This window comes from Cavia porcellus, unplaced genomic scaffold, assembly GCF_034190915.1.
Source record: "Cavia porcellus strain 051 isolate PalLab524CR breed Dunkin Hartley unplaced genomic scaffold, mCavPor4.1 scaffold_26, whole genome shotgun sequence".
NCBI classification, from domain to species: domain Eukaryota; kingdom Metazoa; phylum Chordata; class Mammalia; order Rodentia; family Caviidae; genus Cavia; species Cavia porcellus.
This window is the reverse complement of record NW_026947509.1, coordinates 31774646-31802528: the sequence shown is the minus strand read 5'-3', so window position 1 is coordinate 31802528 and position 27883 is coordinate 31774646. Positions and strand designations below refer to the sequence as shown.

General features: G+C 54.5%; 1 protein-coding gene across 1 annotated transcript in view; it reads left to right on the top strand.

Moving 5' to 3' along the window:
- The window catches only part of Sh3bp4 (SH3 domain binding protein 4), a 63393-nt gene that overhangs the window by 23160 nt on the left and 12350 nt on the right, over window positions 1–27883 (top strand). Inside the window, exon 2 of the mRNA XM_063237064.1 lies at window positions 27583–27765. Within this exon, the coding sequence (XP_063093134.1) occupies window positions 27648–27765 (118 nt within the window). The 5' untranslated portion in view covers window positions 27583–27647. The remainder of the gene's footprint in view (window positions 1–27582; window positions 27766–27883) is intronic.

The window sequence follows — 27883 nt, the reverse complement described above, 5'->3', positions numbered from 1 at the left end:
GATATAAAAATGCCCACTGGGTATAAATACCCTTTGTGGGTTTCTTTGTTTTGTTTTCCCAGATTTAGCTGGGTATAAATATATTCTGTTAATGGAACCACTCCCCTGCTTTGCATGTACCTTCTGTTCCATTTTGTGACCCCTGAAAGCGGAGCCTGGTCCAGGGACATGGGTGCTAATGTTTTGGGGGAGGCAGCTGATGGCAGCAGGTGGGAGGAGGGACTCGGAGAGGGAACCAAGGAAACAGGAAAAGTAATCAGGGTACACTGGTGAGTAATGGGTCACCAGGAGCCGTGGGGTCCCTTGAGACTGCACCTTAGGGCATTGGGGGCTGGAGTGTGGACCCCAGGACGGCAGGGTCCTCAGCAACACATCCCAGGTCCTCTGTCAGCCCCAGAGAGCTGGACTGGGAGCACTAGCGGGTCAGCAAGGTGACAGTCCCTACTTCTGCTGTTGCCCACTTGGTACCCTCCCTGCCCTGGCGGGTCCAGCCCTGGACGGCCCCTTCTCTGTGACCCCTGCAGGAGTTTTTCACCTGATTCTGTGCATCTTGTCTCCCCATCTGCTCCATCAACTAAGTCCTTTGTGGCGTGTGGCGCTCACACCTTTCTCAGGAAGAGGGCTGGAGGGGCACGTGTGTTGCTGCCCAGCTGTCAGTGACATTCTGTAACCTCAAGTCCCGTGAAGCCGTGTGAGTCCGGCTGTGAGAGGAAAACCAGGTTTACAGCCTCACTGACCTTTCACGTCTCATCTCAGGTCAAAACAGAGACCCAGAGGGCTCGTGAGCGGAGAGGCTGATCAGGGAGGCTCTGGGGCTCTGCTGGGGCAAGGGACAAGACAGAACCCATGTGTCCCCATATCCCTAAAGCCCCTGGGCTGGTGGGACTGACCAGGACCCTGCTCTGTGCTGCCTCAGCCGGACAGAATCCAGAACATCATGCAGTCCCCTGTGTTCTTTGGCCAGCTGAGCTTGGGCCAGGGGATATTTTAAAATAAAATTCAGAATAACTGTTCAGGCTTTGGGCTTCACCATGTGTTTCTGGCCAGAGATTCTCTTCTGATTCAGTGTCCACGTCTAATGTGAGCATCTGCGATCCGAAGGGGGTAGACTGTGATGTGTCCTCTGATTGATGAATTACAAGTCATTTGATGCTCTTACCAAGTAATTTCCACTCTTTTTGTGTTTGTGTAATGCTGAGGATTGATCCTAGGTCCTTTCCACTGAGCTACATACACCTCAGCCCTTTTTATTTTTTATGTTGAGACAGGGTCTCACTAAGTTGCCCAAGCTGGGCTCAAACTTGGCAGACATCCTGCCTCAGCTTTGCAGGAGTGCTGGGGTTCCAGGTGTGCCCCTGGCTAGGCTTTCTAAACAGTGAATGTCCCCATAGTCCAGCTGTAAGAAGAGACCTCCTGCCTCCTTGCAAAGCTGAAGAGAGAAGGGGACTCTTAATCCCAGTGAGTCAGGCAAGAAGGAATTTGGACAACACTGGAGAGCTGCCCTGGGTATCCCCAGCCACATTTTCCTTCTCTTGCCTCTTTCCCTGTTGCTAAGGTGAAAATCTGACTGACAGGAGGGAAGACACAGCTCTCCATGCTCTGGGGGTGGGGTGGGGGGTGACTGTGTGTGGTTCTGGGAGGAGGGGGCAATGCTTGATGGGCAACAGTGAGCTGAGGGACCGGGCGTTATGGGCATCACCTCATCAGCCACCTAGGAGATCCCACAACTCCCCCATCTCCCAGCCTAGGCAGAGCCCGGATTTGAATCCGACTTTTCTGAATTGTTTTCGGCCTTCTCAGCATTGGCTGGAGGCGGAAACTCTTCCAAGACTCGAGGCCATAAGCTTCCTTCATCTGCTCCAGGCAGGATATTTCAACTTCTGGACTTGGGGGTTTTGAAGTCCACCAGTGGAGAGGGAAAGAAGGCAGGAAATGCAGCCTGGGCCCCAGCCCAGCTTTGTCTCGGGGCTGTTGCCTCTGTGGTCCGTTCCTCCCCTTACCAAGGTCTCAGATGCTGGCTTTGCGGGACACTGGGTGGTGATCTGGGCAAAGCCGTTGCAGTGTCGGTTCCTCTCTGCTAAGGGAGCCAGGTGACACCTGCCTCTTCCCACCTCACAGGTGTGTTGAGGGAACAACAGAGGGGCCAGATGGAAAGACACTATCTGAGAGCACTTCCGTGCATTACCCCCCAGAAGTGCCTAGTGTCCCCTGTGGATATGTTAGAAATGCGTGTCCTTGGGGACTCACAGGAAGGCCCAGGAGCCCGTGCAGTCAATTGGCCAGGTGACTTGGTCCATGCTAGCATTTGAGAAGCACTGGCTTACTCAATTCAATTCCTAACCTCGATTTCACAAGCATTTCCTTAGGATTTTGCTGGGTATTAGTTACCAAGTATCTGGTATTTGATGTTTCAAAGAAGAAAAAGAGGGCGTCCCTGCCCTCTATGTGGATCATGGCAGAATAGAGAAGGGAAAAGAAGGAAAACCCACCCTGGATATATTTTCACAGAGAACCCTGTTCTGCAGTCACAGAAAGCAAGGCCTGGAGACCTTAGCTAACGCAGGCAGGGTGTCTGAAATGTGAATTATTGATGCTCTCAAGACCCCATTCCGGAGGCAGCTTGCTCCTCCGTGTAGGTCCTGGGTCGGTGGAGTCTGCTCACTGATTCCCAGGAGAAGGTTCAGCGTCAGAATCAAAACACACAGCTCCACGGGGAGCGTGTCTTCACTAACGTTTAGGTGGTGATTATCCAAACAGTAGGTCAAAACCTTCAGCCCACTCACTGGTGGAGCCCAGAACTCTGAACCAGGTCATATCCCTTACCCTGTGCTCTGTAAGATGTATATGAGTATAGGGAAGGTAAGCTCTGTGTTCCATCTAAGGGAAATTTAACTGTGCACTGCAGTGGAGATTTCCTTCACTTTCTCTTCCATCACTTGCATAAATACCTTTTCAGTGTCAGTTCTGACAGTGTTGATGTTAATACTATTAAATGTAAAGGCTGTGCCCAGTTTACCAGTTATTTTCTCAGTGTTGTGAAAGAGTCTTTGCCTACAAACAATGGAAAGCTTGGGGTTAAGTCCATTGCCAGGCTGCAGAAGCCAAGTCCAGTCTCAGACCTCACCTGCCAGTGACCCTGTCCAGCTGACCTACATTAGGCAAGGTGCCAGGAGCCTCTGCTGCCCAGAGACCAGAACACCTCCCTGCTTTGGAGGTCAGAATTGACTCTACATAAAATCTTGGAAGCTGATGTCGGCACTATTCTTGCCTTGTCCTCTGCCCTCACCCTCCATGGTTTACAGTCTTCCTCTCTTTCTGTTTGGGCTCCTTTGACCACCATGCTTGGCCAGCCTTCTGTGCTGGTGAGAGGGTTGAACCTGCAGCCACCTGGTGCCAGGGCTGTCGCGTAAGTGGGACTGGTACAGAATGGTGCCCACAGACCTGTCTGTAGATGGCAAGGGAGCAAATATTTCCAGCTTTGGGCCATTAGCTCCGTAAAGCAATTCTGGCTTTGGCACAGAAGTGGCTTAGAGAAGATGGAAGCAAATGGGTGCTGCTCATGGAATAAACTTATGGACTGCAATCTGACCTTCATTGAGGTCTCATGTCATGAATTAATGTTTTTATTCCTGTCCTGTCTCTCTCTTGCTACTTAAAAATATACAAACATTCTTTGTTCACAGACCAGACAAAGACAGGCAGTCAGGTTGGATCTGGCCCACAGAGCACAGCCTGCCTTGGTTACAGGACAAGACTTCCTTGAGTTCTGTTCCTCCAGCATTTGTGGATGGGAGGGGTGGGGAGGAAAGCAACTCTATTCCTGCCACAGAGACGTTCCAGTCTAGATGTCAGCAGATGCAGGTGAAGCAACCTCTTTGATGGATCCATCCATGTCCACTAATTTAAGGAGTAGGCCAGTGAGCTTTCCAGATAAGGCTTTCCAGCCCAAGGCTATGGTATAGGTGTTTCATCTATGCTCCAGGATCTCTGTGGATCAGGCCATGGCCACATGGAGGGGGTATTGGCTGAGGTTGGGAAGCTGCCCAGGTCCTACCCAAAGAGCCGTTTGCAGAGCACTTTCCCTCAGTGGTCTTGAAAATTGGCAGGCCCACATGAATTCCTTTCCTATTTTGTAGACAGGAATGAAAGATATGATGTATTTGCATCATAGGACTCTCTGAACAGAGAACCACAAACCTCTGGGTAGCTCAAACTACAGAAATTTCCTTTCTTAGCAGTCTGAAGGAGCTCCTGAGTGAGCATCTTGATGGAGGAGAAGTGGGGGTCCTGGCTGAGTGTTTTGATGGTGACTGTTGTGTAATGAGGATTTGAGAGTTGCTCTTTTTGTGAATTTGTGAAGTCCAAGATCAAGGTGCAAGCATGTTGGTCTCTCCTGAGGGCTGTGAGAGAGAATCTGCAGCTCCTGGTACACGCCAGCAGTCCCTGGTTTTCTGGCATCACCCATCACTATCTTCATGTTCATACATTCTCCTGTCTGTCACTCAATTTCCCTTTGTTACCAAGTCACTGAGTCACACTGGATTTGTGCTCTTTTCTCACTTCACCCTGATCCTTCAAGATTCTGTCCCCTAAGAAGATTCCATTCATTCCAGGCTGCTGAGACTTAAGGCACCACCAGAGGAATCTTGAGGAGACATAGCTCAGCCCATAACTTGGGAAGTGGAGGTCCTGGCTGATGGTTTGATGGTGACTGTTGTGAAATGAGGATTTGGGAGTTGTTCTCTGTTTTGTGAATGTAGTTTTCCGGTGTCTGAATGCAGGAGTGAGGACCCTGGCCACCTGTCACTATCCATCCAGCGTTCCAGTCCTCAAGGTTCAGGTAGGACCAGCTGTGCAGTTTTGCATCTGTTGAGACTATAAAAGCTGTTGTTGAGACAGTGACTAAGAAAGGCACACAAGGGACGTAAATGCCTCTTTTGTGGGGCTATGGCAGAAGACAGTGGTGCTTTTAGACTCCCATAGCCTTCTTAGCAAAGCAGTTTGTTGAGAGTCTCCCCAAAGTCTGGCTAATCACAGCACTGACACAAACAAGCAAGCGGAGAATTAGGCATCTTAGACTGTGTGCTAGCTTGGTCCTCCCTCTAAATCTTAAGGCTGGCTTTTGGGGCCATGGGAACTGATGCGGTCACTGGGGTATGACAGTTTCTCATTGTGCCCTCTCATCTTAGGAGAGCTGGTCCCTGTCCAGTGATCTTGGACTTCCAAGAGCAATGGAACAAGAACCATCACAGGGCCCCGTCCAGCCAGCTGCGTCACATCCTTTCCAGTCCCTACCTGAGACCTAAGGGTGACATCCATGGTAGGACTGTGGGGCCATAAGATCTTCCCTTAGAGAGCATGGTTATGTGAATGGCCCTTTGGCCCTTGTCCAGAAGTGCTGAGCAGCACCTAAAGCAGCGTCGCACACAGCGTGGTAAACGAAGCTGTAGTAGGAGTGTGGATGTCTCACAGATAGCAGCCTGGCAACTCTTTGGATTTGGGAGCTGGTGGCACTTGTGGTGCCGACTTCGTGCCTTGCCATGGAAGCAGGTGGGTCACAGAGGAGCCTAGGGCCGGGACAGCTGACCACTGCGGGTTACAGTCTTGTGGGGTCACTCTCCTGGGGACTCTGACCCCCATGACTGCTGTCCATTGCTTCATAGACTGGAGCCCTGGGGCTGCAGGCATTTCACAGACAGAGGCAGCATGAGCCCTGGCAGTGCCCTGGCCTCCCTAGGCACAGTCATGGGGCCAGGTGTCCCTCCCTGAGGTGTCTCTGGCATGGAAATCTTGCATCACACGTGTGGATGTGTCTTCTCACGTTGTTGCTGCCCTTTTCTGGGGTGCATTGACCACAACCCTGCATCTCCTGCACCTGTGCTGTCTCGAGTCCTTTATGATTAGGACGCTGGTCTCCATCCCCTGGGAACTTTTCCTACTGGGCTGTGTTGGGGTTCTGATGGATGAGTTCTCTGCATCCCTTTCCAGGAATCCTGAATGACTTCTTGGTTGGGTATGAGTCACAGCCCTAGGGGAGAGGCTGTCATGAAAACTCAGCAGCTGCCTAGCATCCCAAGGGAGCAGCTCTCACCTTCCTGGGGGGCCTTCAGATGCCTCACAGATGGGGGTCTGAGCAGACGAGGGTCTCGGGGACAAGAAGGCATCCAGAAGGAAGCCCCCAAGTCTTCCCCAGCCTGCCGAGTCCTAGGTGCCCATGACATCCCCGAGCAGCTCTTTGCTCCTGTCTGGAAGGCAGCCTGGGGGCTAGTGGCTCCTGGGGTCTCCTGATGGTCACCTTCCATCCTGCTATGTCTTGCTATCGTTGGTCAAGTCTGCTCTCAAGATGTCAGCTCTGGAGCCCTGTGGGCTTGGGGAACATGAGACTCTTCCCAGAGTCTGAAGAGGGGACCTTACCGCTGCCCCAGGCCTGAGTTTTGCCCTAACGTTGCCAGGTGGCAGGAGATAGGGGAAGTAGGCCAAATAAGCTGCTGTCGCAGAGCTGACTGACAGGGGCCAGGCTGCGGGAGAGGTTAGGGAATTGCTGGGAGACAGCAGAAGCAGGTGACCACCTAGGGCACTGGCTGTGGCACTGCAGCCCCCACCCCGAAGCCTTTCTCCAATCCCATAGCAGCTCTGGCCTAGGACGACTCCTCAGAGCTGTCCCAAGCTGTGTGTGGGCTGAGAGTGGACCTTGGTCCTGCTGAAGGGGTCACGGGATCTAGCACTGATGCGGGCTGCCAGGGCTGCTGCCCGATGCTGTGAAGGCTCCTCCCAGCAAGGCAGTCAGGGAGGGCTACACGAAGGCCATTTTGCCCCTATGCCCAGCAGCAGGGCCAACCTGGGGACCTGGGTCCCATGTGCAGTGCCCGCCACCATCCCATGCATCTGTGAGCAGTCGCTCTCTGCATCTCGCTCACGCTGCCTTCTGTGTCACAGCGCCTCCCTCCTCTCCTGGCCATCCTAGGAACCCTGTTCTGACATTGGGAAGCAACATCTTCTCCACAGTAGATGACACCATTGCAATGCCATCATGTGGTGCGGTGCCCCACATCCTGGCAGCACCCTGCCAGCCCTGAGCAGGTGACAGGTCCCACACATGTACAAGGGTGAGAAGTAGCTCCGGATGCCCTCGGCCCTTGACTATCGCTGCAGGCAGCTCCCTCTTCTTATTTTGTGCCACCACAGTGTCCCCAGCATGGAAAGGTAGGGGGTCCTTAGCCACGAGGAGGCTGGGAAGCTGGCACCTGCGTGCACCCACTTACTTCCTGTGAATTCCAGTCCCTGTTCTGCTGAGAAACTTGACCCACAGCCGGTCCTGCCTGTCCGCTCCCTGGCAGCCAGGACAGGGCCCAGGTTGGCTGTCCTTGTATGTGTGCACAAAGGAGTGATTGTCACCATAAGGAAAGAAATTGTGGGAGTTTCCCGACAATGGCACCCAGTGAGGAGAGAGCTGCATGTCGCCCTGCCGTTACAGGTCACTGGCTGTCCCACCATTGTCAGGGGCTGGGGGTAGGGGGTGAAAAAACCATGGTCCTTGAAACACAATGTCAGAGAACATTAGCAGAGAGTATTCGCCCTGGTGTTCTGGAGGCAGGACTGGCCCAGAGAAGTGCTGGTGTAGGGATCTTGGTTCTTCCAGGCCCTTCTTGACCTTGACTCTTGCCTGGCAGCCCTGGGCGTGCTGCTCTGTGGGGTCCGAGGTTAGAGGAGAAGCTGAGAAGTAGTCGTGAGTGAATTTTTTTTGCCCTTCCAGATAAATAAAGCAGCCAGCCTCGGGATTGTCTCAGGGTTAGCTTTAAACCCTGGCCATCCTGCCCCGCCAGGAAGGCTGGTGAGGATGTGGTCTCACCCATCTTTACATCTGGGTTCTGTTCTCCAGGGCACTGTGTCTGCCGGGCTGGTGCCTGAGGAGGTGAGGAATTCAGGGCCTGGCTGGCATCGGGGCCAGGCCACAGCCACAAAGCCCCTGGGGTCTGAGAGGCTGCAAAAGCTGCCAGCAGCAGACCCTTGGTTTGTAAGTGCCGGCCCTGGGGTGGGCAGTCTGTTTGGGTTGATGGGAAGCCTGCTGAGTGAAGTCCACATTCCTAGCATTCTTCTGGCCTGGCTCACATGGCCAGAAAGTGGGGTTCCTGAAACCCACTGGCAAGGGCTGTGGCTTGGTGCTCCTTATTCTGGTGCACAGCGCAGCCACCATCCCAAATGGTCTCACCTCTGGGGTCCAGGCCAGGGTGGAGCTGGATGGAGCCAGCCCTGTGCCGAGCGGGCAGAGGATAGGAGAGGGACCCTCTCTGGCTCTGGGGTTCCCTGGGTGCCATTCTTGTACATTGCTTTCTCCGGCACTGACCCAGCGGAGCATCTGGGAAGAGGAGGCTCTGCCTGCTCTCTGCTTCCTGGGCACAGCGGCTTCCTGAGAGCAAAGCTCAGGGCCTTCATGGCCTTAAAAAGATTCCCCATGGGCCACCACGTGTTGACTGGGTTTTGTGATTTTTTTCCCCCCAGACATAACTGAGTGCTTTGAGTGCTTCTTAAATTCAAGGCCCAGTTTCTCCCAGTCACCCTGAGGTGGTTTCTGCTCTGTTTATGAATCCAGAGCTTTGTTGGGGCCTAATCTTGGGATTGGGGTCTAACTCCTGCTCTGGAGGCTCTGGTGCTCATCGGTTCCCAGTCGCACTGTGGGCATCCTCAGAAGTGCATGGGTGTTGCTGGGTACAGTGATGGGCCAGGGATGAGGGTCACGCAGCTGGGCTCTCACATGACTGGACAGGGACAGTCAAGACTGAGATTGTAGAAGGCCTGACTCTGTGATTGTTCCTGCCACTCCTCGATGTCTGAGAGGGCTGGCTTCTGCCCTGGATGGCTTCATTGACCAACCTGTAGTGGCATCCACTCAGAACACCCACAAGTCCTGCCTGTTTGACAGCTGAGCTTCAGAGAGCACGTTGGTCCAGTCCCAGCTCAAAAGGCTGTCACAGCCATGCCCAGGCTGCAGACCCTGAGCCACCCTTCCCTGCTGGGAGGGTGCAAGCTAAGTGCACCTACTGTGCCATCAAATCCTGCACGGAGGTGGTTGGGATACAGAGCCACAAGTGTGAGCCATGGAGATATAAAAGCTGACAGCTGAAGTCGTGCTTTTGGAGTGGAAAATGTACCTGAAAGTCCGGTACAGAATGAAGGATTCGCGGAACAGTCCGAAATGAGGCTGTGTGAGCCACAGCACCTGGACTCTTCACTGTTCCCAGGTGACCAGGCACTGTCTGCCTGGACCTCACTGGAGTCACCCGAGATTCTGACAGTCATCTGGGATCTTGTTGCCCCTCCTCCCACACACACATCAAAGCAGGGAGCCTGATCCCAGTCCCGCAGTACTGTGGGATTGGGTGGACCCGTCAGGAGTGGGCCCAGTGCAAGGAAGTGAGGTCACTAGGGTGTGACCTTGGCAAGGACACTGGGACCCCACCTCTCCTCTGTCTGCTTCCCACCATCTTTTGCTAGCAGCTTCCTCTGCTGTGACATCCTTTGCCACCTCGGTCCCAGAGCGGCAGGGCCTGAGAACCAGGGCCAAATGAACCCGCACTGAGATAAACCTTCTCTTTACAAGCTGATCTTCCCAGGGGTTTTGCTCGGTGATGGAAAGCTAGAACATTGATCTCAAGGACCTGGATTAGACTGAAATACCACACTTTCCTAACTGTGTGCCTGCTTGCTTGGTTTTGGGCTGAAGTTCACGTAACACCCAGTTAAGCACTTTGCAGCATGTGGTCCAGGGCAGTGCTCTCTGGAGTCTTCCTCTCGTCACCCCAGGAGAGCAGGCTGTGCCCCAGCTCAGGCTGCCCTGACTGCTGCACTGTGGAGGGAACTCCCGGCTGACCTGGATCGCAGGGCCCCACCTCTGTAAGGTCAGGCTCTCAGACGTCCTTGGGTCCTGGCAGTTCAGGCTATGGCCTTGAAAGCATGGCCTATGGGCCAGCCTCCAGCCAGTGACCTGCAAGTGCTGATCCTGCCTGCGGCCCTGGCCTGTCCCTGGGTCAGACTTGTCCTCAGTTGCCCACAGATGACTGGGGCAGGGAGCAGAGAGCAGTGGCTGAGCATAACCCAGCTCTCAAATCCTCTGCACCAAACGTGTCTGATGGCTGGCGTGGTCAGTGCAGGGCCAGGGCCAGAGGTGGGTGAGATCAGCAGCCAGTGAGGTGAAGCCTGGGAATCTGGACAGATGAGAGAAACTGGAGTGGCTTCTGGGATCCTGAAAGGCCCTGCTTCCTCTCTAGCAGCCTTCTCCTCCCTCTTCTTCCCCACCCCACCCCTCCCCTCCCCTCCTCCCCCTCCTGGCCTCCTGTCAGGGCTGAGGACAGATGAGGCATTTTTAACATTCTTGGGGGTTGGGGGATAAAAGGTGTGAGTTGAAGAAAGATTCCACTGTTGTTTATTTCAAGAGCCTTTGAGTCTTTTGCAGAACAGGACTTGGAGACTTTGAAGACCTTTCCAATCTAATCAGCAGAGCTCTCTTTCCCTATCTGTGTGCCCCAGCCTCCCCCTTTGTCACCTCATTATTCAGAGTTGACTGGGCAGAGTGTCCTGCAGGACAGCATAGGGGCTCTCCAGTCCTCCCTGGGACTAGAGCCAGGCCCCCCTGGAATGCCAGCACTCAAGGTTTTCAGACATAGTCTGCTCACATCTTCCCGAGTATTTTAAAGCATCTCTAGAGTGCTTAAAATACTAATCGTGTGGATTCCGTGTCATCGTTACACCGTGCAGTTTACAAAATATGACAAAGAAGAAAAGGTCTGTCCCTGACAGAACAGGTGCTATATTTTTTTTTTCTCCAAATATTTTTGATCTGAAGTTGGTTGAGTCCGTGACCAGAGAATGTCTCTTGGATCATGTTCTTTGTTCTTGAGGCAGAAAAAGATCTATGTAAAGAGCTCGTAACTTTGATCTTTTCTGCATATGAAGCACAGGGTCTCGGGGAAGCAAACTTGGAGAAATAAAGCTGCCCTTCAAGAACTGCATGTCCTCTGCCCTGCTACTGGCCCCAGAATGGCCGCGAGCCAGCGCACCACTGTCCTTTGCAGGACCTGTTCCTGGTTGGCTTGCAAATTTCTTGGTTCTCAGAAAAAGCTGGCTTGGCCACTGGCTCTTCTCTGAGCCTGGGACTTGGTTCACCTGGACATGGCACCTGCACAGGGCACCTGTTACTGATCCGTCTGAGGAGGGCAGAGCCACAGGGGCATCGGGCTGGCATGTGCCCCTGGGGCCTAGAGAGGTGGCGTGCACCCTCAGCTGGGCATCTAGCAGGCTTCCCTCCCCACCCTCTTCCCTCCATCCTGCTTTCAGAATCCGATAGACTCCTTTATTTAGCCCCTGGGGCTTAGAGGCCTCCAGCATTCCTTGTGAGACTTTTCTGCTAACATTTTTCATGCAACCGATGGGGTCTTTGACCCCTCATTTCAGGCTGTTTTCACACTGGCCTCCTGACCTCAGGCTGCCTGCATTCTCAAACTGAAGGGCCACTAAGGTCAGGGGGAGATTAACATGATCCTGTGGCCGCTTCGGTACCTTGGGCCCCCTTTCCAAGGGGTGAGCAGCTGGCCTCCAGGAGGCTCAGCAGGAAAGGCACAATGCAGACCCCTAGGCCTGGGGTGGTCTTTTGTCTCCAGGCCAGTGGCTCAGAGCACCCAGCTGTGACACGCACATTTCCTCTGGTGGGGGCAGGTCTCTGAGCCAGGTGCAGGTGACCCAGATGTGGGTGAGCCAGAAGGGGTGCAGGACAGGATTTTGCTCTTAGCAAACACAATCTGGTTCCCCCCTCCACGCGCCTCTGTCATTGCCCGTGATCCATCTACCCCATGTGCACGGTACCTTTGTGTGTGAACCTCACCTGTGCTTAGCATTTGAGGGATGAATCATAAAAAAAGCACCACCTGGAGAATTTCTATGTTGCAGTGCCACTGAGCATGGTACAGCTTTGGCCTGACGTGTGTACACCCTGCACCGTGAACCCTGGCAGGTGCAGCCCTTCACTGGGGTGGCCAGACCCTGAGGTTCTGTGCAAACCTCTGCAGGCATCATGATTGTCCACAGGGCCTTCATCAGATTCCAAAGGAATCCATGCCCTCAAGAAAGGTAACGGTCCTGACTTAGACAAAGGCCTGAGACAGCCTGCGAACATGGGAGAGAAGGTCATTGAGCCGGGCTGGTGAGGGACTGGATGTCCCCTCGACCACAGCACTCTGCTGAAAGCAGGACACAGGTAGAAGCCAGCGGGGAGTCCCTCTTTCCTTCACTGGCTTTCCTTTCTTTTGCTTTTGCAAAGGGCAGCGATCATGTGCACCCTTGAGGACACCTGGATCAGCATTGAACTTGGGCTTCCCAGGGCCAGGGCACAAAGAGGCAGCCCTCTGACAGGGGGCCGAGTGGACGGAGGGTCCACCTGAGTTGGCGAGTACCTTGGTGTCTGACACTGAGGCGGCCAAGAATGGGAATTTTGCGCAGCTCCCAGAGGAGGCCAGGCTGTGCCCAACTCAGTCCTGGGGCCAGGGCCAGGCTGGGCACTGGCAGAGCCTGAGAGAGCCTGGTCATGTCTGGCATCTGAAGAACTCTTCCCCTGGTTCATTTGTATCTAAATTTGCATGGCTGTTTGCAGTTGGCTTGGCAAAGCTGGCAGGGAGATTTATCTCCCTGGATCTTCCCAAGGACAGTCACTGGGTGGAGCGGGTTCTCATTAGCAGCCTGGTTTTGCAGAGAGGATGCAGGTGCCTCCCAGAAGTCCAGTGATGCTCAAACCAAGGTCAGAGCTGGTGGGGGTTGGGCCTGGGGAAACGGTTGCATCTTAGCCACAGTACCTTAGGTGTCCAGAGTTCCCATCAGGCTCAGAGGACGGAAGGCCAAGGAAGGTTCTAGAACCATGCAGCTGAGGAAGGAGTGGCTGAGAGCAGCAGAATGGGGGGGGGCCTCTAGCGAGCCTCTGGGGGGGCGTTCAAGGCCCTCTTCCCGCTGTCTTTGATCTCTTGATTTCTAAAGGGGGTTCAGTGTAGCTGCGGGTGCATTGCAGACAGCGCCCCGTGAGGTGATGTACCCAGCGTGGGCACCGTGCTTCTGTAGAAATCTTCACACAGCCCTGTCAATAGTCTTGAGACCGACACATGGAGCCTCTTGTCAAGGGCAATTACCCCATGGCTGTCCCAGCCCCAAGTCTGTCCTGCTCTCTGTGCTCCTCGAGGGTCGTCCCAGGAGCCCAGGGGCAGGTGCTGGCCCTTGAACGCTGCTCCTGGGGTGACTTGGATCTCACAAGCTCAGGCCCAGCTTATCCATGGACAGCGCCTGACTCAGCCACTTTCCTTGTCCCTGGAATGAAATACCCGACACCTACAACCCAGAGAGGAGACAAGCATTTCTGTTCTTTAGTCCACAGCCTTCAGGCCAGCTGCAGTCACCCCTCCCGCTAGGTGACAAGGACCTAGTGTCAAGAAACAGAACCTGCAGTGGCCACAACTGGAGCTTGAGGAGGAGGCCATGTGCAGTGTCTGCACCCCGTGGTCCCAGAGACCGTGACCTCTCGTCCTTCCCGCTGCTAGGCTCAGCCCCAGCCCATTCCTGCTGAATCTTTCGAAGCACCCGCAGAGGCCCCAGACACCCCCGCTGCCTCCTGTCCCAGACTCAGGTGAACAGGGCCTCAGCTTCCCTGTCGAGGGCTCTTCCCTCTGCAGGACCTCCTTGCCCAGGCTCACACCTGACCACAGCAGTGTGCTCCCAGCTGTCCTGCCTGACTTCCCTGTGCTCACCAGCTGCAGCCCAGCCCTGAGTGGCTCCTGCTGGGCACGGTTCTCAGCAGTCGTGGCCCCCATGGTGCCAAGGCTCTTGGAGGTGACTTTGCTACATTACCAGGTTTCCTGTTCCTTAAATTGATGTTGAGATGACATTCTTAGCTGTGGCCGACTGTTTTTGAAGTATCTCGGGGTGCAGTGAAATGGCATATGTAGACAAAACCATGGGAACCGCCTCTGTCCGGTTCCAAAACATTTTACTTCCCCGAGAGGAAGAGAAGCCACGTGCGTGGTCCCTGCCCTGCCCCGGCTCCCACAATCATGAGTCTCTTGTCCTTCTCTGGGTTTCTTTGCCTGGCCCCTGACGCAAGGTGCTTGATGTCCTTTATGGACTTTGTGATGGGTTTATTGGAATGCACCTCCATCACAAGTCATGGAGCAGTTTAGGATGGTTCTGCTTACGGTATCTTCAGTTTGCAGTGGGTTTATTAAGACACCCTAAGTCAGGGAACATCTTTAAATGGAGTTGTATGATCCGTACCCTTTCCTGAGCACCTTCCTTCACATAACATGATTTCAGAATTCATCCACATAGCATTATTCCTTTTCATGGCTGCATAATACTCTGTGACCAACAGATCACCTTGTTTGTCTGTTCATCTGTTGATGGCCATTGGGTTGTTTCCACCTTTTGGCTGGTATGAATACTCCCACTAGAGTTGCTTGTATTTTGTCCTAATTTTATTCTAAGAACAGCTTCCCTCACTTCTGAGTTCTGTAAGAAACCCCTGGCCTTTGACGCTTGCTTCTTCCCCTGTGCTTGTTCCCATTGTCTGCCAAGTCTCTAGGAGCCAGGGCTTGGTGTGCTGTGGAGCTCACCAGGTGTGACCAGCACAGGCCCTGGTCAGTCACAAGGAACCCCTGCAGACCCACCTGGGTGCAGACGCCAGGGTCCTGCCTCTGGGAAAGCACCGCTCCCGAGAGCTTCAGCCCTGGACCCTGCACCGGGGTTGTGGGGGCTTCTTGGGCCCTGACCTGGCCACACTTGTGGTGATAGTCAGGGTTAATGGAAAATGACCTCTGGAGCTGGAGGGGGCAGAGGCAGCACTGCTGGGGCTGGACTCTAATTCCCTGGACTGGAGGTCCCTGCCCACCCTCCCCCTACTTCTCCCCCAGTGCACACCCACACTTGAACAGAACCCTTTCCTGTGGTCCCCCCAAGTGGTCTCTGCTCTGTCCCTACCAGCCTGTTCCAAAGTAGACCTGGAAACCTGCATCCCAGCAGGCTGCTGGCCTCTTGAGCTCTTCTGCTGACCTTGGGTGGGGACGGTGACAGCTTCTCTTTATGTTGCCTCTGCCCTAACAGCCTTCAAGGAACAAGGATTGGGAGCATTTGCTGACCCTTCTGGGTCGTGGGAGGGAGGATGAGCAAGCAGGCCAGCTGGCCAGGGGAAGGCCAAGCCCAGGGAAGGGGAACCAGCACTGGGCATCCCCTTGAGGTCCTCTCTGGGGGGTCCTTGTGCCCAAGCACTTAGCCCCCTTTAGTCCCAGTCAGCAGTTTGTTACTGGGTCCCCACTGTAGCCATGGAAGCACCAGCAGACTCCACCACATAGCTGCCCGGCCCTCTGGCTCTACCAATAATCAAGCCGTGGCCACCTGTCTGGTCCTCGTGTTGGCCAGTCCGACCTGTCCCTGGTGGTGTCCGGCATCTCTCCTGGCTTGCTGTCCCATGTTGGAGCAGCTGTGTGCAGAAAGCTTCCTGCTGGACACGCTCCCCCCACTGGCACTGGGCAGCAAGGATGGGTGTCCACAGACACTGGGGACCTCAGGTGTTGGGTAAAGGGACAGAGGGCTCTGCCAAAAGTGCTTTGAGCACAGGGATCTGGTCCCCTGCAGGCTCAGGTGAGCACTGTGCTGGGCCCTGGCTCCTGACCAGTGGGGAGGAGGATGGGGCCTAGGATATTTTGATGATTGGAAACAGACCCCACCAAACGGCATGTTTGCTTATCTCCCAGGTTTGGGGTAGCAAATTACATATCAAGTTAGCCCTCCACATCCTCAAAGCTGTGGCTTCAACTGACTATGTAAAAAGAATATTTTTAAAAATTTGTACTCCGGGGGGTCTCTCAAACCCAATCACACTCTTGGGGTTTTTTAAAAATCACACTCTGGGTTTCTCGATGTAACTCCCTGTGGCCTGCCAACCATGGACTCACCCCTTAGGACCATGTGCTCACAAGACGGCCGAGTGCTGATGGGTTTAGATTTTAGGAATGTGTGTTCAGAAAGTCGGGGGCAGGATTCATTTTTGCCTGGTGTGTTCAGATCTTGACTTTAGTGAGCATGGTGGAGCCTCTTTGTGCTTGCAGCAATGTCGGGAAGCAAGGAGGGGGGCGCTCTTGCCAGGAAGTGGGGCCCCAGTTCTACAAAAACAGATGGACTTGAGTGCACACCTTTCCCAGCTTTAACTTCCAGGCAGAGGCACTGGCTTTCTGGGGCTGCAGAACAACCTGGCCACAGGTCACTTAGTGACCAGGACATGAGTCTTTGGGTAGTTTCTTGTGCATGCATCTTAGAGACCGAGATGATCACAGCGTCACTGGGCAATCCAGTCTCCAGGGACCACCATCGTATGTGCCATTCACAGTGGACTGTGACGTCACACAGAGCACACGGGTGCCATGTCCCTGGCGGCTCTCCCCATAGAACTTCCTTCCTTGGTTCTGGAGGCCAGAAGTCCAGAACCACATGTCAGCACAGCTGGTTCTGTATGTGGCTGAGAATCGTCTGACCTGGTAACCTGGTACCTCGGGGACTCCCCCAGGATTGTTCTTGGTCACCTTGCGGAGTCTTTGTGCCATCTTCCCCATGTACCTGTCTGTGTGCAGGCTTCACTTTCATATAGAAGGATACCAGGCCCACTGGACTTGGGCCCACCCTGGTGACCTCATCTTCCCTGGGTCATCTGTCTGCAGAGACCCTGTTTCTATAAGATCATGTTGCAGTATCAAGTTTAGGGCATCAGCCTCTTCGAGGGGTCCACAGTATGACTCCTAACAGAAGACACTGGAACGAAGTGAACAAGGCTGGCTTCTCCCCACCCCACCCCTGCCTGGTGGCGCTCTCCACACACCCCTGGCTCCATTGCCTTTTGCCAAACCCCTACCTCGGACCTTATACTGCCCACTCCAGCGGAGAGATGGTGCACATGCCCACAGCAACATAACTCAGAGGAGTCATACGTGCAGAGTGACGGGTGAGTTTTAAGGAGGTCAGGCTGCTGCACTGGCTGCAGGGCTGGTGTTGGGTGCGTTCTGGGTAGGATAGAGCCAACATAGGAGCTCGCACTCCTGACCTCCTAAGGTCATCTTGTTGGGCAATGGGAGCTGGGAACAGGCTGAGTGAATGAAGTGTGGAGCCATCTTGCAGGCTGCTGGCCCGGCGTGGTGCCCTAAAAAAACCACAGCTGCACTCAGCTCTGTATCCTGAACAGTGCTGCCCTGGGCACCTGCATGCCAAGACTGCCAAGCACAGCCAAAAGTGGAAGGCACAGGCTGGCAGCCACACAGGCTCAGGTGAATGCATGGTGTGCTGTGTGGTCTGGGGGACATGCAGGTCAGGTCCCATTGATGGCTGACACTGGGCACTGGGTGGGGACGTTTTAGTTGGTACAACTACAGAGGCAGGAAAGGGGCTGCCTGCACCTGGGGGCAAAGGCTGGCACTTCGACCACTCACCCTCCATGCACACATGGCCTGCAGCAACAAAAATGGGTGCCTACGCGGAAGGTAGTGTGGGGTCAGAGCCCTGGCTCTGAGGGTGAGCAGCCACAGCGCTGGGAGCAGCAGTAGCAGCACATGAATGCCTTCCTAGAGGGGAGACCTGAGCAGGGGGCAGAAGGGAGCGCCTGGCTGGGCATCCGGCCCTGTCCGGACACGGGATGGAAACTGCTCTGTTTCTACTGCTGTAAAGTAGCAGTGTTCCCTGTGGTCACTTGCACATTGGTGCCAACTGTGGTGATACCCATAGCACACCAGGAGGGGGCAGCTCACCCACACCTGCACATCTATCCATTTCCCCCAGGGCGAGCATGGGGCCCAAGAAGATTGAGGGACAGAGAAAAATGAAAGTAACAAAATCATCTGGAGCTCACCTGTCACAGTCTCCTGTTTGCGTGGTGTAGGTTTCCTTGTGCACAGAAAGAACATTCAAACCCCGCTGTAATACTGGGGCGAGAGGCCTCAGAGATGAAGTTCTGGGACGTTGGGGTTTCACTGCACTCTCCAGGACGCATTCTCGGTGGGTGCTCATTCTGTGCTGCATGCCTGCGGGACCTTAGGTAAACCAGGCTCACTCCTGGCCTTCCCTAAGCAGGTGTGTGGAGGTGATGCTGTGTATGCATCTTTTCAGAGTACAGGGCTGCACAGCCTGCTGCATCCACCCAGGTGGGACTCCACCGCCATGCTGCCCCAGAGGCCAGCTGCTGTTGGCTGGCGTCAGCCCCTTCTCTGCATTATCTCACGGGTGGGATTCAGCCCGTGTCCTTCCTGCCGTAGTTTTGAGTTTTAATTTTGGGGCTGGGTCTCCTGAGTCACCGAGCTGCCCACTCCAGCTCTGCTCCGCATGGTAATGTCTGCACAAGTGCTGGCATCACACACGTGCAGCACCACCCCCAGCCGCGTCTTGCCGTCAGATCCCTCTCAGGGACTCACAGGTGATGCTGGCTTTAAGAATAGATGTGTGACTATTTTAGGACGTGGCTTTTAGGTCGAAGCTCATCAGATTGCTACATGCAGCCAGTGTGCAGGTTCCTTCGGCAACACTAGAGGGGCTCTCACCAAGGTCTGTGCCCATACCAGATTGCACCGAGAGTCTCTGTTCACCTCGAAGCCATCCCCACAGGAGCGGGACACATGGTGAAGATCATCACCGTGGCAGAGCCCTGGAGTCGCAGTGCATGCAGTGTCTGGGAGAATCATCACCCCACCCTGGGTACGGGCAGGAAGGGGAGGTGGGGCTAGATGGGTACTTTCCTGTATCTTGATCAGCCATGGCAGTGAAGTCACCCTGCAGGAATCCGAGTCCTGCTGTGAATGGAACCTCTGTGGTAGGTGCAGTGCTGGGTGCAGGGGCCAGGAATCCACAGAACCCTGGTTCTGCACCGCTGCCACCGACAGCCCAGTGGGAGCGGCAGGAGTGTGTGCCGCCTGGCCCTGCCTTGGGGATGCGCCTGAAAAAGTGGCCCCTTTTCTCTTCAAAACGGGTAACCCCAGGCTCACATCTGCCTGTGAAGAGACTTAGCTGACAGCAGGTGCTCCCCAGCTCTCCATTATCTTTGCCAAGCAAAAGTTCCTCGAGGTTTTTGATCAAAACCACATCACCTACAGTGGATTTAAAACTTCGAGTCTTTCCAGTAGCTGAGAATGTATCAGAGTGTGGAAGTGCAAAGCCCTCTTCCTGCTTCCAGGCTTCATCCATTTCTTCAAGTGACAGAGTGTCATCTAGGGGACCCATCTGGGGACAGGCAGAGTTCCCTCTCAGAGCTGACCTTCCGGAACAGCCAGAAAACAAACAAGACCTAAATAAAGGCGGCGACTGGTGGGAGGCCAGGGCAGTGGGGAAAACACAGAAAAGGGGTGCGCTTGACCTGGTGAGTGACCAGAGGGACTATGCTGTGACAACGACCTGAGGCCAAGCAAAATCTTAGACTGCAAAGCTCCCTGGCCCGAGAGACAGGCCAGGTCCTAAAGCAGAAATGAGGTAACGTGTGCCCAGGGCGGAGGTGAGGCTTTGTTCCCAGTGCGGCCTGTGCTGCTTGTCCCAAGGAGAAAGGCCTGGATGTGTGTTTGAAGGGCCCTGGGAGGCTGGAGGGAGGTGCTTCAGTGAACCAGCCCTTAGCGAGGAACAGGTATGGGAAGACCCCGGAAGACCAGCAGTGGCTGGGCCCAGCGCGCTGCACTTGGGGACAGAGGAGAGGGAAATCTCAGTGTGTGGGGATGATGGTGTTGATGGCCCAAAGGGATGAATTTTTGTAGCCACTGTTTGTCCTCCTGCTGCCGCTGGAAGGAGCCGGACCTCAGAGTGTCTCGGGAATCATGTCCTTCACCATGGCCTCTTCCCGTGGTTTCTAGGTACTGAGTTTAAAACGCCCAGGTGGAGGACTCAACGACTTCCCTTTTCCAGCCATAATTCCCTGAAAATACAGTAGGAGAAAGATGATATTCATAGTTGCAACAACACCAAACCCAAATCTAAAAATTTTAAGTGTTCCGGAAAGAGTGATTGTTTTTTCATTATGTCACCAGTCGGGGACTTTCGTGGGTCCCAGGTTCTGGGTCTGTCAGCTAGACTCCAGTCCAGAGTCTCACCCGCCTAATGTGGTGTGGGGCCCTACTGACCCATCACACCTTTTTTATAGTTTTATTAGATTAGAACGTCGTGGTCACAACAACTTGGTGAGTAGCATTGAAGGCCCTCTTTCCACAAGAACGGAACTAAATCTTTATGACAAAGAATGTTTGGGCCTGAAAGTTTAATTTATTCTATATCTCTTCATAGGAAGTTAAATGAATGGAGACCCGCCATGTTTCTGGAAGTATGAGGGTATTTAAAGGAGGCTGGTCCAATGGAACTAGTTCTCTTGCATGATAAAGCGGCTGTGGCTAAGGGAGGGTTGATAATATTACAGAACTTGGCAGACTAATGACACAGAGCAGACCCTCATGTCTGCGATTGTAAAAATGCATGAAGGTGACATCACATCAGTCAAAAGGGACATGTGTTTCAGAATGCTGTGCAGGAATAATTGCTCAGCATTTTGCTAATTCATTTTGTAAAATTCCTCTCTGAGAAGCAAAATAAATTCTTTCTATGCTAACATCAGCACACAGACTGGTTTTTTAAGTGAAGGAAAGTGAATTGGAGCATTTGTGAGGTTTCTCATTAAAGGAGGCCTTTCTGTGTGGACAGGAACTTGCAAAGCAGGGCTGTGGTCATGCACATGCGGGTGGGCCAGTGCGACCCCCTGGGTGGGGAGGATGTCGGCAAACAGTGAGACGGAATTTGCAAATGCACTCGAGCAAAAGCTGCAAAGTGAGTCCACAAGGCAGGAAATAAGAAGTGCTTGCTTGGCAGACGCAGTTTGAGAAATGTGTCTGTAGGCTGTTTCAGCTTTGTTCAGGAAGCCAGGTGTGAGTTTAAGGACGTTATGGGCCATTGTGCGGGGCACGAACATTTGAGAAATGTTTAAAGGAAGGCGAATCGACATTGGGGCATCCTGTCCCCCACTTTCAGATTGGCCGGGCTGAGGCTCTGAAGGGCCTCGGGAGGGACTGCTGCTCTGCTAGAAGTTGCCATAGAAAATCCCCCAAGATCAGATGTAGGTGGTCACTGCCAGGTCATTCATGGGGGCAAACGTAGGGAGCCTGTAAGCAGCAGAAGGTTGGGGCAGCTTGGTCTCAGCAGAGCTGTGGGAAAGGCCCAGCCGGCCTGGTCCATGCTGCCCATTGCCCTGAACTTCATGCCTTCTCAGATCTGCTTTCTCTCAGGTGTCTCCTGAGTATGGGGATCAGGAGACCAGGAGACACGGGTGTGAGGAAAACGTTTGACGCCAGATTGCAGCGCCAGCCTGGGACACCGGGGTTGCAACCCGGGGATGACTAGTGCCTCACTTCTGTGTTCCCAGGAGGGCCCGGTACCCAACACCAGCCCAGGAAGGGGCCCGCACAGCTGGAATCGGGCTGCCCTGTGAGAGACCAAGTTTACTGTATAGAATACATTTTTTGATTATAAATATGAAGAAGATTGAGAACATTGTAAACAGAAGGCAGAAGCTTACATTCGCTACCTAGGAGGAGCTCCAGCGTGCAAAATAGAACCTGCTTTTCTTTGTTGATCAAATGCTTGTTTTTAAAAACAAAGTAGGATGAAATCCGTGGACTTAATTTATCCCAGTTGTACATTGTGTGGACTTTTCCATTAGGTTAAACAGTCTCAGTGAGTTTCAGAGCCTGTTTCGTGTTGAGGAGATCCACACCCTCCCTCATGCATCAGGGAGCGCAGGGCTCTGTTTCTGTGTCTGTAAACTCCATCTACAGCTTTCACTTCGAAGGATGGACAGACGGAGGCGCAGTCAGGAGGCAGGATGAATAATCCTTCCTTCCCTCCCTCCCCTAATAAACAGCGGCTGTGTGCAGATTTGCTCCGGGCTGGTTGCTCTCACACCTCAGTCAATAATTCCGGAGCACGGAGACTGTGGGTGCAGAGACCCTTCCTTCCTTTGCTCACTCAGAAATGGTGCCCATTGCTCACTGCACCAGGCGCTCGGTTCTCGGGAACATTGCGCATGGCACAGAAGCTGCTCTCTTCCATGGGGGTGAGAGTCTGCCAGCCCAGAAGCTGACTCTTCCCCTTCCCCAGGGAAGTGAGAAAGGAGGCCCTGGCTGCCCTGTCCATGCACAGTCGCCCTGCTCAGCAGTGCCTTGATGATTTGCATGTGGCCACGTTGCATCCTTGGGAAGATGTTAGTTGCTTTCCAGCTGTTCCTGGTGAGCCCTGTTCTTGGTTCACTTTTCCCCATGGTATTAAATGTCTTGGACAGGAGCCTCAGACATGGCGTGTGAGAATCACTGGTGACTCTCGGCAAATAAGGGACCACGGTAGACCCTGGAAATTGCTGCCCCTAGGGCCCATCCAACCCGACACTTTAACCTGAGTCCCACACTGGAACCTTAGGGACAGGGACATCACTACCGGTGCATGAAGCCTCCACACCTCACCTAAGTGGGATCAGGGCCGCCAACCTGCCCTCCCAGAGAGACATCCAAGGTCAGCTTGGAAATCTTTACGTGAGCCTCGGGAAACACTGCAGGTCTGTGTGAGGTCGGCCCAGAAAGATTCCCTTTAGAAAAACACTGGGTCAGCAAAAGTGGGTTGCTTTAAAGAGCCGAATTTAAGTATTCCTCTTAAAGAGCGGAATCGGGGGCCGGTGTGTGCAAGTCACAAGCCCTCCTTGTGCTGTTCTGCAAGGTGTCAGTGGCGTCAAGAGCCTGGGGCAACCCTGTGGAATGAATGGGTATCGGAACACCGCAAAGATCCTCGTGCACTGGGGCTGGGAAGCCTGTCTGGTCTAGCTGATCACAAGACTCTCCTTTCCAGCCTGCCTGCCAGCAGCTGTGTCACAGGGTTGGTGACTCAGGCCAACCCCAAACCACTATGAACCCAAACAGCCTCCCCATCCCACGTCTGACGGGGTGTCTGAGTTCCACGAGGTTTTCAGCAGGAGGCAGACGGGCATCCACCAGGGTGCACATGGCACAATCAGCACACAGGGTGTCTCTGGGCACCACATCTCTGGGGTCCCCAAAAACATACAGGGGAACTGGGTCCTGTCCATGCCTATAGTGCGGTGTGGGCCATCAGATGGCCTGGAGCTCTAGCCAGGTTGGGCTTTTTGGTTGTGCTCAGTGCTGGGGAATCACAAGACAGAGTTGCCAGGTGAGCATCTTCCCAGGCAACAGGGGTAAGAGACCCAGTAAAGCCAAGAAGGAGAGCAGCCGCTGCAGTGCTCAGGACACCGGACATGCCGGGGGGGGGGGGGGCGCATTGGGGGCCCCAGGAGAACTCAGAACAGAGGCAGGCATGTAATTGCAAAGGCACTGATTTGAGACATCCGTCTGGAATGAGAAGATTTTACTATAGCAGAAACAGGGGGCCCTGCAGAGCTGTCAAGAAAGTGGGGTCACGGACAGTGCAGAGGCCTTAAGGGAACCAGCAGCCGCACTGGACACTGGAGCTGGGTAGCTGCTGTTGTCCCCTGTAGACAGCAGGAGCCCCGGAGACTGTGCTTGCCCAGATGTGAGGAGGTGGTGGAATCAGTCCCTGTGCCATGGAGATGATCCTCAGCTGGCATGGTGGAGACAGAGGGGGCTCACCCTTCCGCTCCAGTTCCTGACCTCGCCGCAACCATGTGACCCCCGCCTCAGATTTCTTTGTCCTATCCCTGCCCTGGCTGCTCACTTCCCCTGCCATCTATGGCTGGTCACCCTCAAGTGGCAGCCCTGCAGGAAGGTCAGTCCTGACTACAGGACTGACCTGTAGTCAGCTGTTGCAGTCCTGTGCTTCTTGAGCGGCTCAGATTTGGTTTCCTGGAAACAGGCGGCTCAGTTCCGGTCCCCACTGCTGAGCACAGACCTGGTTGCTAGACTCTGGTGCTTGGTGCTGCTCTCAAGGTGACCCGGTGTGCCCTCCCAGGAGGATGTGGCACCCAGAGATGCCTCTGCCTCAGGCTGGAGCACTGGTCAGGACACACTCTGGAGGGGCATTGGGAATGGTTCTGATGTCTGCTGCTGTTCACCATAGGAGGGGGCAAGATTTGAAATCCCTGCCGGGCCACTCCTGGGTATGGCATGGCAGGACCCTGTGATATGTACAGGCCTGTTGGGCCCAGACTTGGTGGCAGATTTCCGTGGCTTTACCTTCACTGTGAGAGGCAGCTGGATGTTCACCCCGTGGTGGTCAGAGTGGCTCCTTAAGCCCCATAGAAATCAGATGTTCCCAGAACACCCTGTATCATGGCGGTAGACAATGGACAGTGTGGTAAGGTTCCTTCCACAGAGGCCAGTGCCAGAAGTCACAGGAGCCCCTCAAAACTCACCCTTTAGTTAGGCAGCAGGAAATCTGGGGAAGCCGTGATGCTCCAGAAATCACAGCCAGATGTGAGCATTCAGTGTAGGGCGAGGGGCACCTGACCAAGAGCAGCATTTCCAGGCTGTGGTTCCTCACCCCACAGCACCAGCTCCTGCTCTGAGTGGGTTTGCAGTTCTGCTGCTCCTCTGGGCAGCACACTGGCAGGGCCCACCCCCGAGGGAGGGCCATCTTGGACCCGGCAGAGTGGCACTTTGGCACCTGCTGAGGAGCATTGTAGGAGCCTGGTTTGCCACCAAAATCTGCCAGTCATTCTGCCACATCCTGTGCATGCTGTGCATGCAGGGCCAGGCAGCCACCTGGGTGACCTGTGTGTTCCTAGGTGCCAAGCAGAGAGGATTCCTGAGCTCGGCCTGCTGGGCATAATCTGGCCCATGAAGTTGACCCCAGAGATCCCAGATCCACCACCCTATTCCTTTGTATTTTGTGGCATCCGTTCCTTTGTATCTGAGAGCCCTGTAGGCACAGGTCCATCTCAACCCAGCAGAAAAAAGCAGGCTGAATGATTACATTCCAAGAGGAAATAGGACAAGAGGTAAAGTGTGTGTCTGGTGTCAATAAGAAAGGGGAGGAGACCGGTGAGGAGCATCCTTGGAGCCGGAAACCCAAATAAGTGGGAAATGAGTCCATAAATATGCAGGCAGGGTTTCACAGACTGACAGAGACCACATGTGTAAAGGGTCTGTGGCAGGAAGGGCTCCACACTGAGAGGAGTTGGTACAGAGAAGGAGAAACTGGCAGGAAATGGGATCCAAGAGATGACGAGAGCTGGTAGCACTAAGCCTGGAGGCCTTGTAAACACACCTGAGAGCTCCAAAGTCTTGGGGTTTAAATAGAGGCCTGGAAGCGTCTGGCTGCTGATTGTGGGGTGGACTGCGCAGTGCAGGGCTGGACAGTGGCGGGCTGTAGGGAGGCGCTGATTACTGTAATTGAGCTGCGATGCTGGCAGTGTTCAGGTGCTGGAAGGGTCAGGCGGAGGGTAAGCTGCTCAGGGCGGTGTGCACACACACACCTGCATTTATGTGTGCACATGTGCGTGCCTGGCTCTTCAGCTGGTTGACTGAACAGAAATGGGGGGCTGGGCGCAGAGGTCAAGGTAAGCCTGGGTGCTGGATTTGGACCCAGGAAGTCCAAGGGGCCCCTTTAGCACTGCAGCACAGCTCTTGGTGCAGCCAAGGGTCCAAATCAGGGGTTCAGAGGTCGTTCATCCCTCAGCGGGAACCTGGCCAAGTCCACCTGTGCTGTCAGAGATGCAGGGTGCCTGAGCACAGGGTTTGTGGCCCCTGAGCTACAACCCACTCATTACTCACACAAGGCTGGGAAGGCAGCTAATTATGGGTTTGCTCCCACTGCACCCCTGGTTTTTAAACTTAGCTAATTGTGGCCATCCGGGGCACACAGGCAAATACAGAAGACAGCACAGTGAACCTTCAGGAACTCTGTGAAATGGATCAGCCAACATTCCTTCTCTAATAAAGCAAGGCACAGTCGAGGGTGTGGTGCCTGGCAACTCGAACCAGAGGCCCCCGGGTGATGGCTCTGCAAGTCCCTGCCAGCTCCTCAATTACATCACATCGCGTGAATTTTGAAATCCAGAGCCCAGGGAGCATCGGGGAGAAACCTGAGGTTCCTGGAAGCACAGGAGTGCAGACTCGCCTGGCTGGGGAGGTTGGATTTAGTGTTTGACCAGGGCTGGGTGTGATGGTGCCAGGAACAAGGCGGTGCCGGTGAATCCAGGTGTGGTGCTGTGGAGGGAGCGCCTGGCCAGGGAGGAGCAGCGGCGTGGTTCTCAGCAGGAGAGTGGTGAGACTTCAGAGGGCTCTCCTAGAGAAATGAGGACCCATGAAGGCTGGACAGCAGGAGAGTCAGTGACAGTGAGCTCCAGGTCTGCTCAGCAAGGCGGGCAGCAGAGCCTGTGTAGAATGGCTCAGGGCAGCGTCTCTGCCCTCCTCTGTACAGGCTTCACTCAGCTGTGGCTGTCTCCTGCATGAGCTGGGCTGTGTCAACCCCCAGTGCGCTATGAGCCCTGACCAGCAGGTGTGCAGCATGCCACACTGGTCTATAGAGCCAGGGCAGGGCTGCCCCATCACCAGGCAGAGTGAGGCAGTGCTCTGGGGCGCTGCCAGGCACCTGCGATTGCACCCATCTGGGCTTGTTTAACCACTTATCCTGCCCTGGAGCCAGAATCCTGTGAAGATTAAGGAAAGGGGTGGAAGAGGGGCCAGTTCTGCTCCAGTGGGGAGACACAGAGCACCCCGGAGGAAGATCACGCCTGGCAGTGAGCAGCACTGCCCTCTCGTATCCTCAGGAGTGTGGTCTTCTGGGTCTTGAGATCAAAGCAAGGTCCAGAGCTGGGATGGAGCTCTGGCTCCGTGGTAGCAGCACCCAGGGTTCATCACTGCCGACCTAGCAGCGCCTCCCAAGCACCTCCCTGGGCTTGTCACACTTATTCTTCACATTCCCATGAGCCCAGTGGCACTTGCCTTGCGCTATGGGCCAGCTGATCTGCGGCTGCCTGTCTCTGTTGGACAGCATGGGAAATTTACCACTTTGAAATCAGCTCTCAACTTCCTGTTTCCAGTTCACAGGCCCCAACAAGGGTCTTCTCCCTCCAAACCAATGATCTCCCATAGAATCCACTGGTCCAGTAACAGTACCAGGGTTCAGCGCACCCTGGGGTCAGCACTTGGCCAGTTCTCCCTAAGCCACATCGCAAACACCTGGCCGCCACCATGTGGTGCACTAATGAGGGAGATTCCTGGAGCGTGTGGTCAGGGAACGTCCCTCCAGCAGCTCTGCTGCTCTGGCTTCATGTCCCTGGGAGCTGGTGACATGGACTACGCGGCCCTGTGTTGTCCCCTCACTGGCAGCCATCGATGGGCTGCCAGGAGTTGGAACACAGTCCATGGACCCCACTGTGCCCAGGATGAGCAGCTGTGTGTGCTGCAGGCCAGGACAGAGCCCAGGGGGCTAGCAGGGTACAGCTGGCGACTGCACTGTGCTCCTGGGCAAGAGGAGCAAACAAAACACCTGGTGAAAGATGGACCCCTCCTTCTGTAAAGGCTCTGGAAGTCACGCTTAGAGGGTGTTCTCCTTCTCCCTCTCTCTCATTTTTAGGAGGAAGCACGGTGGAGGAGGAGGAGGCATGAGACCTTAGCGCCCAGGCAGGCAGGCGGTCTAGGATGGCGGCCCAGCGGATCCGGGCAGCCAACTCCAGCGGCCTCCCCCGATGCAAGTCGGAGGGAACCCTGATCGACCTGAGCGAGGGGTTTTCAGAGACGAGCTTTAATGATGTCAAAGGTGAGTGGCTCCTAGCAGACTCTGGCTGAGTGGGGAGGTTGGTATCAACGGTCCTGTCTGTTTCACCATGCACCAGCGTCACATTCAGACCATGGCACCTGGGCTCCCTAAGGCTCCT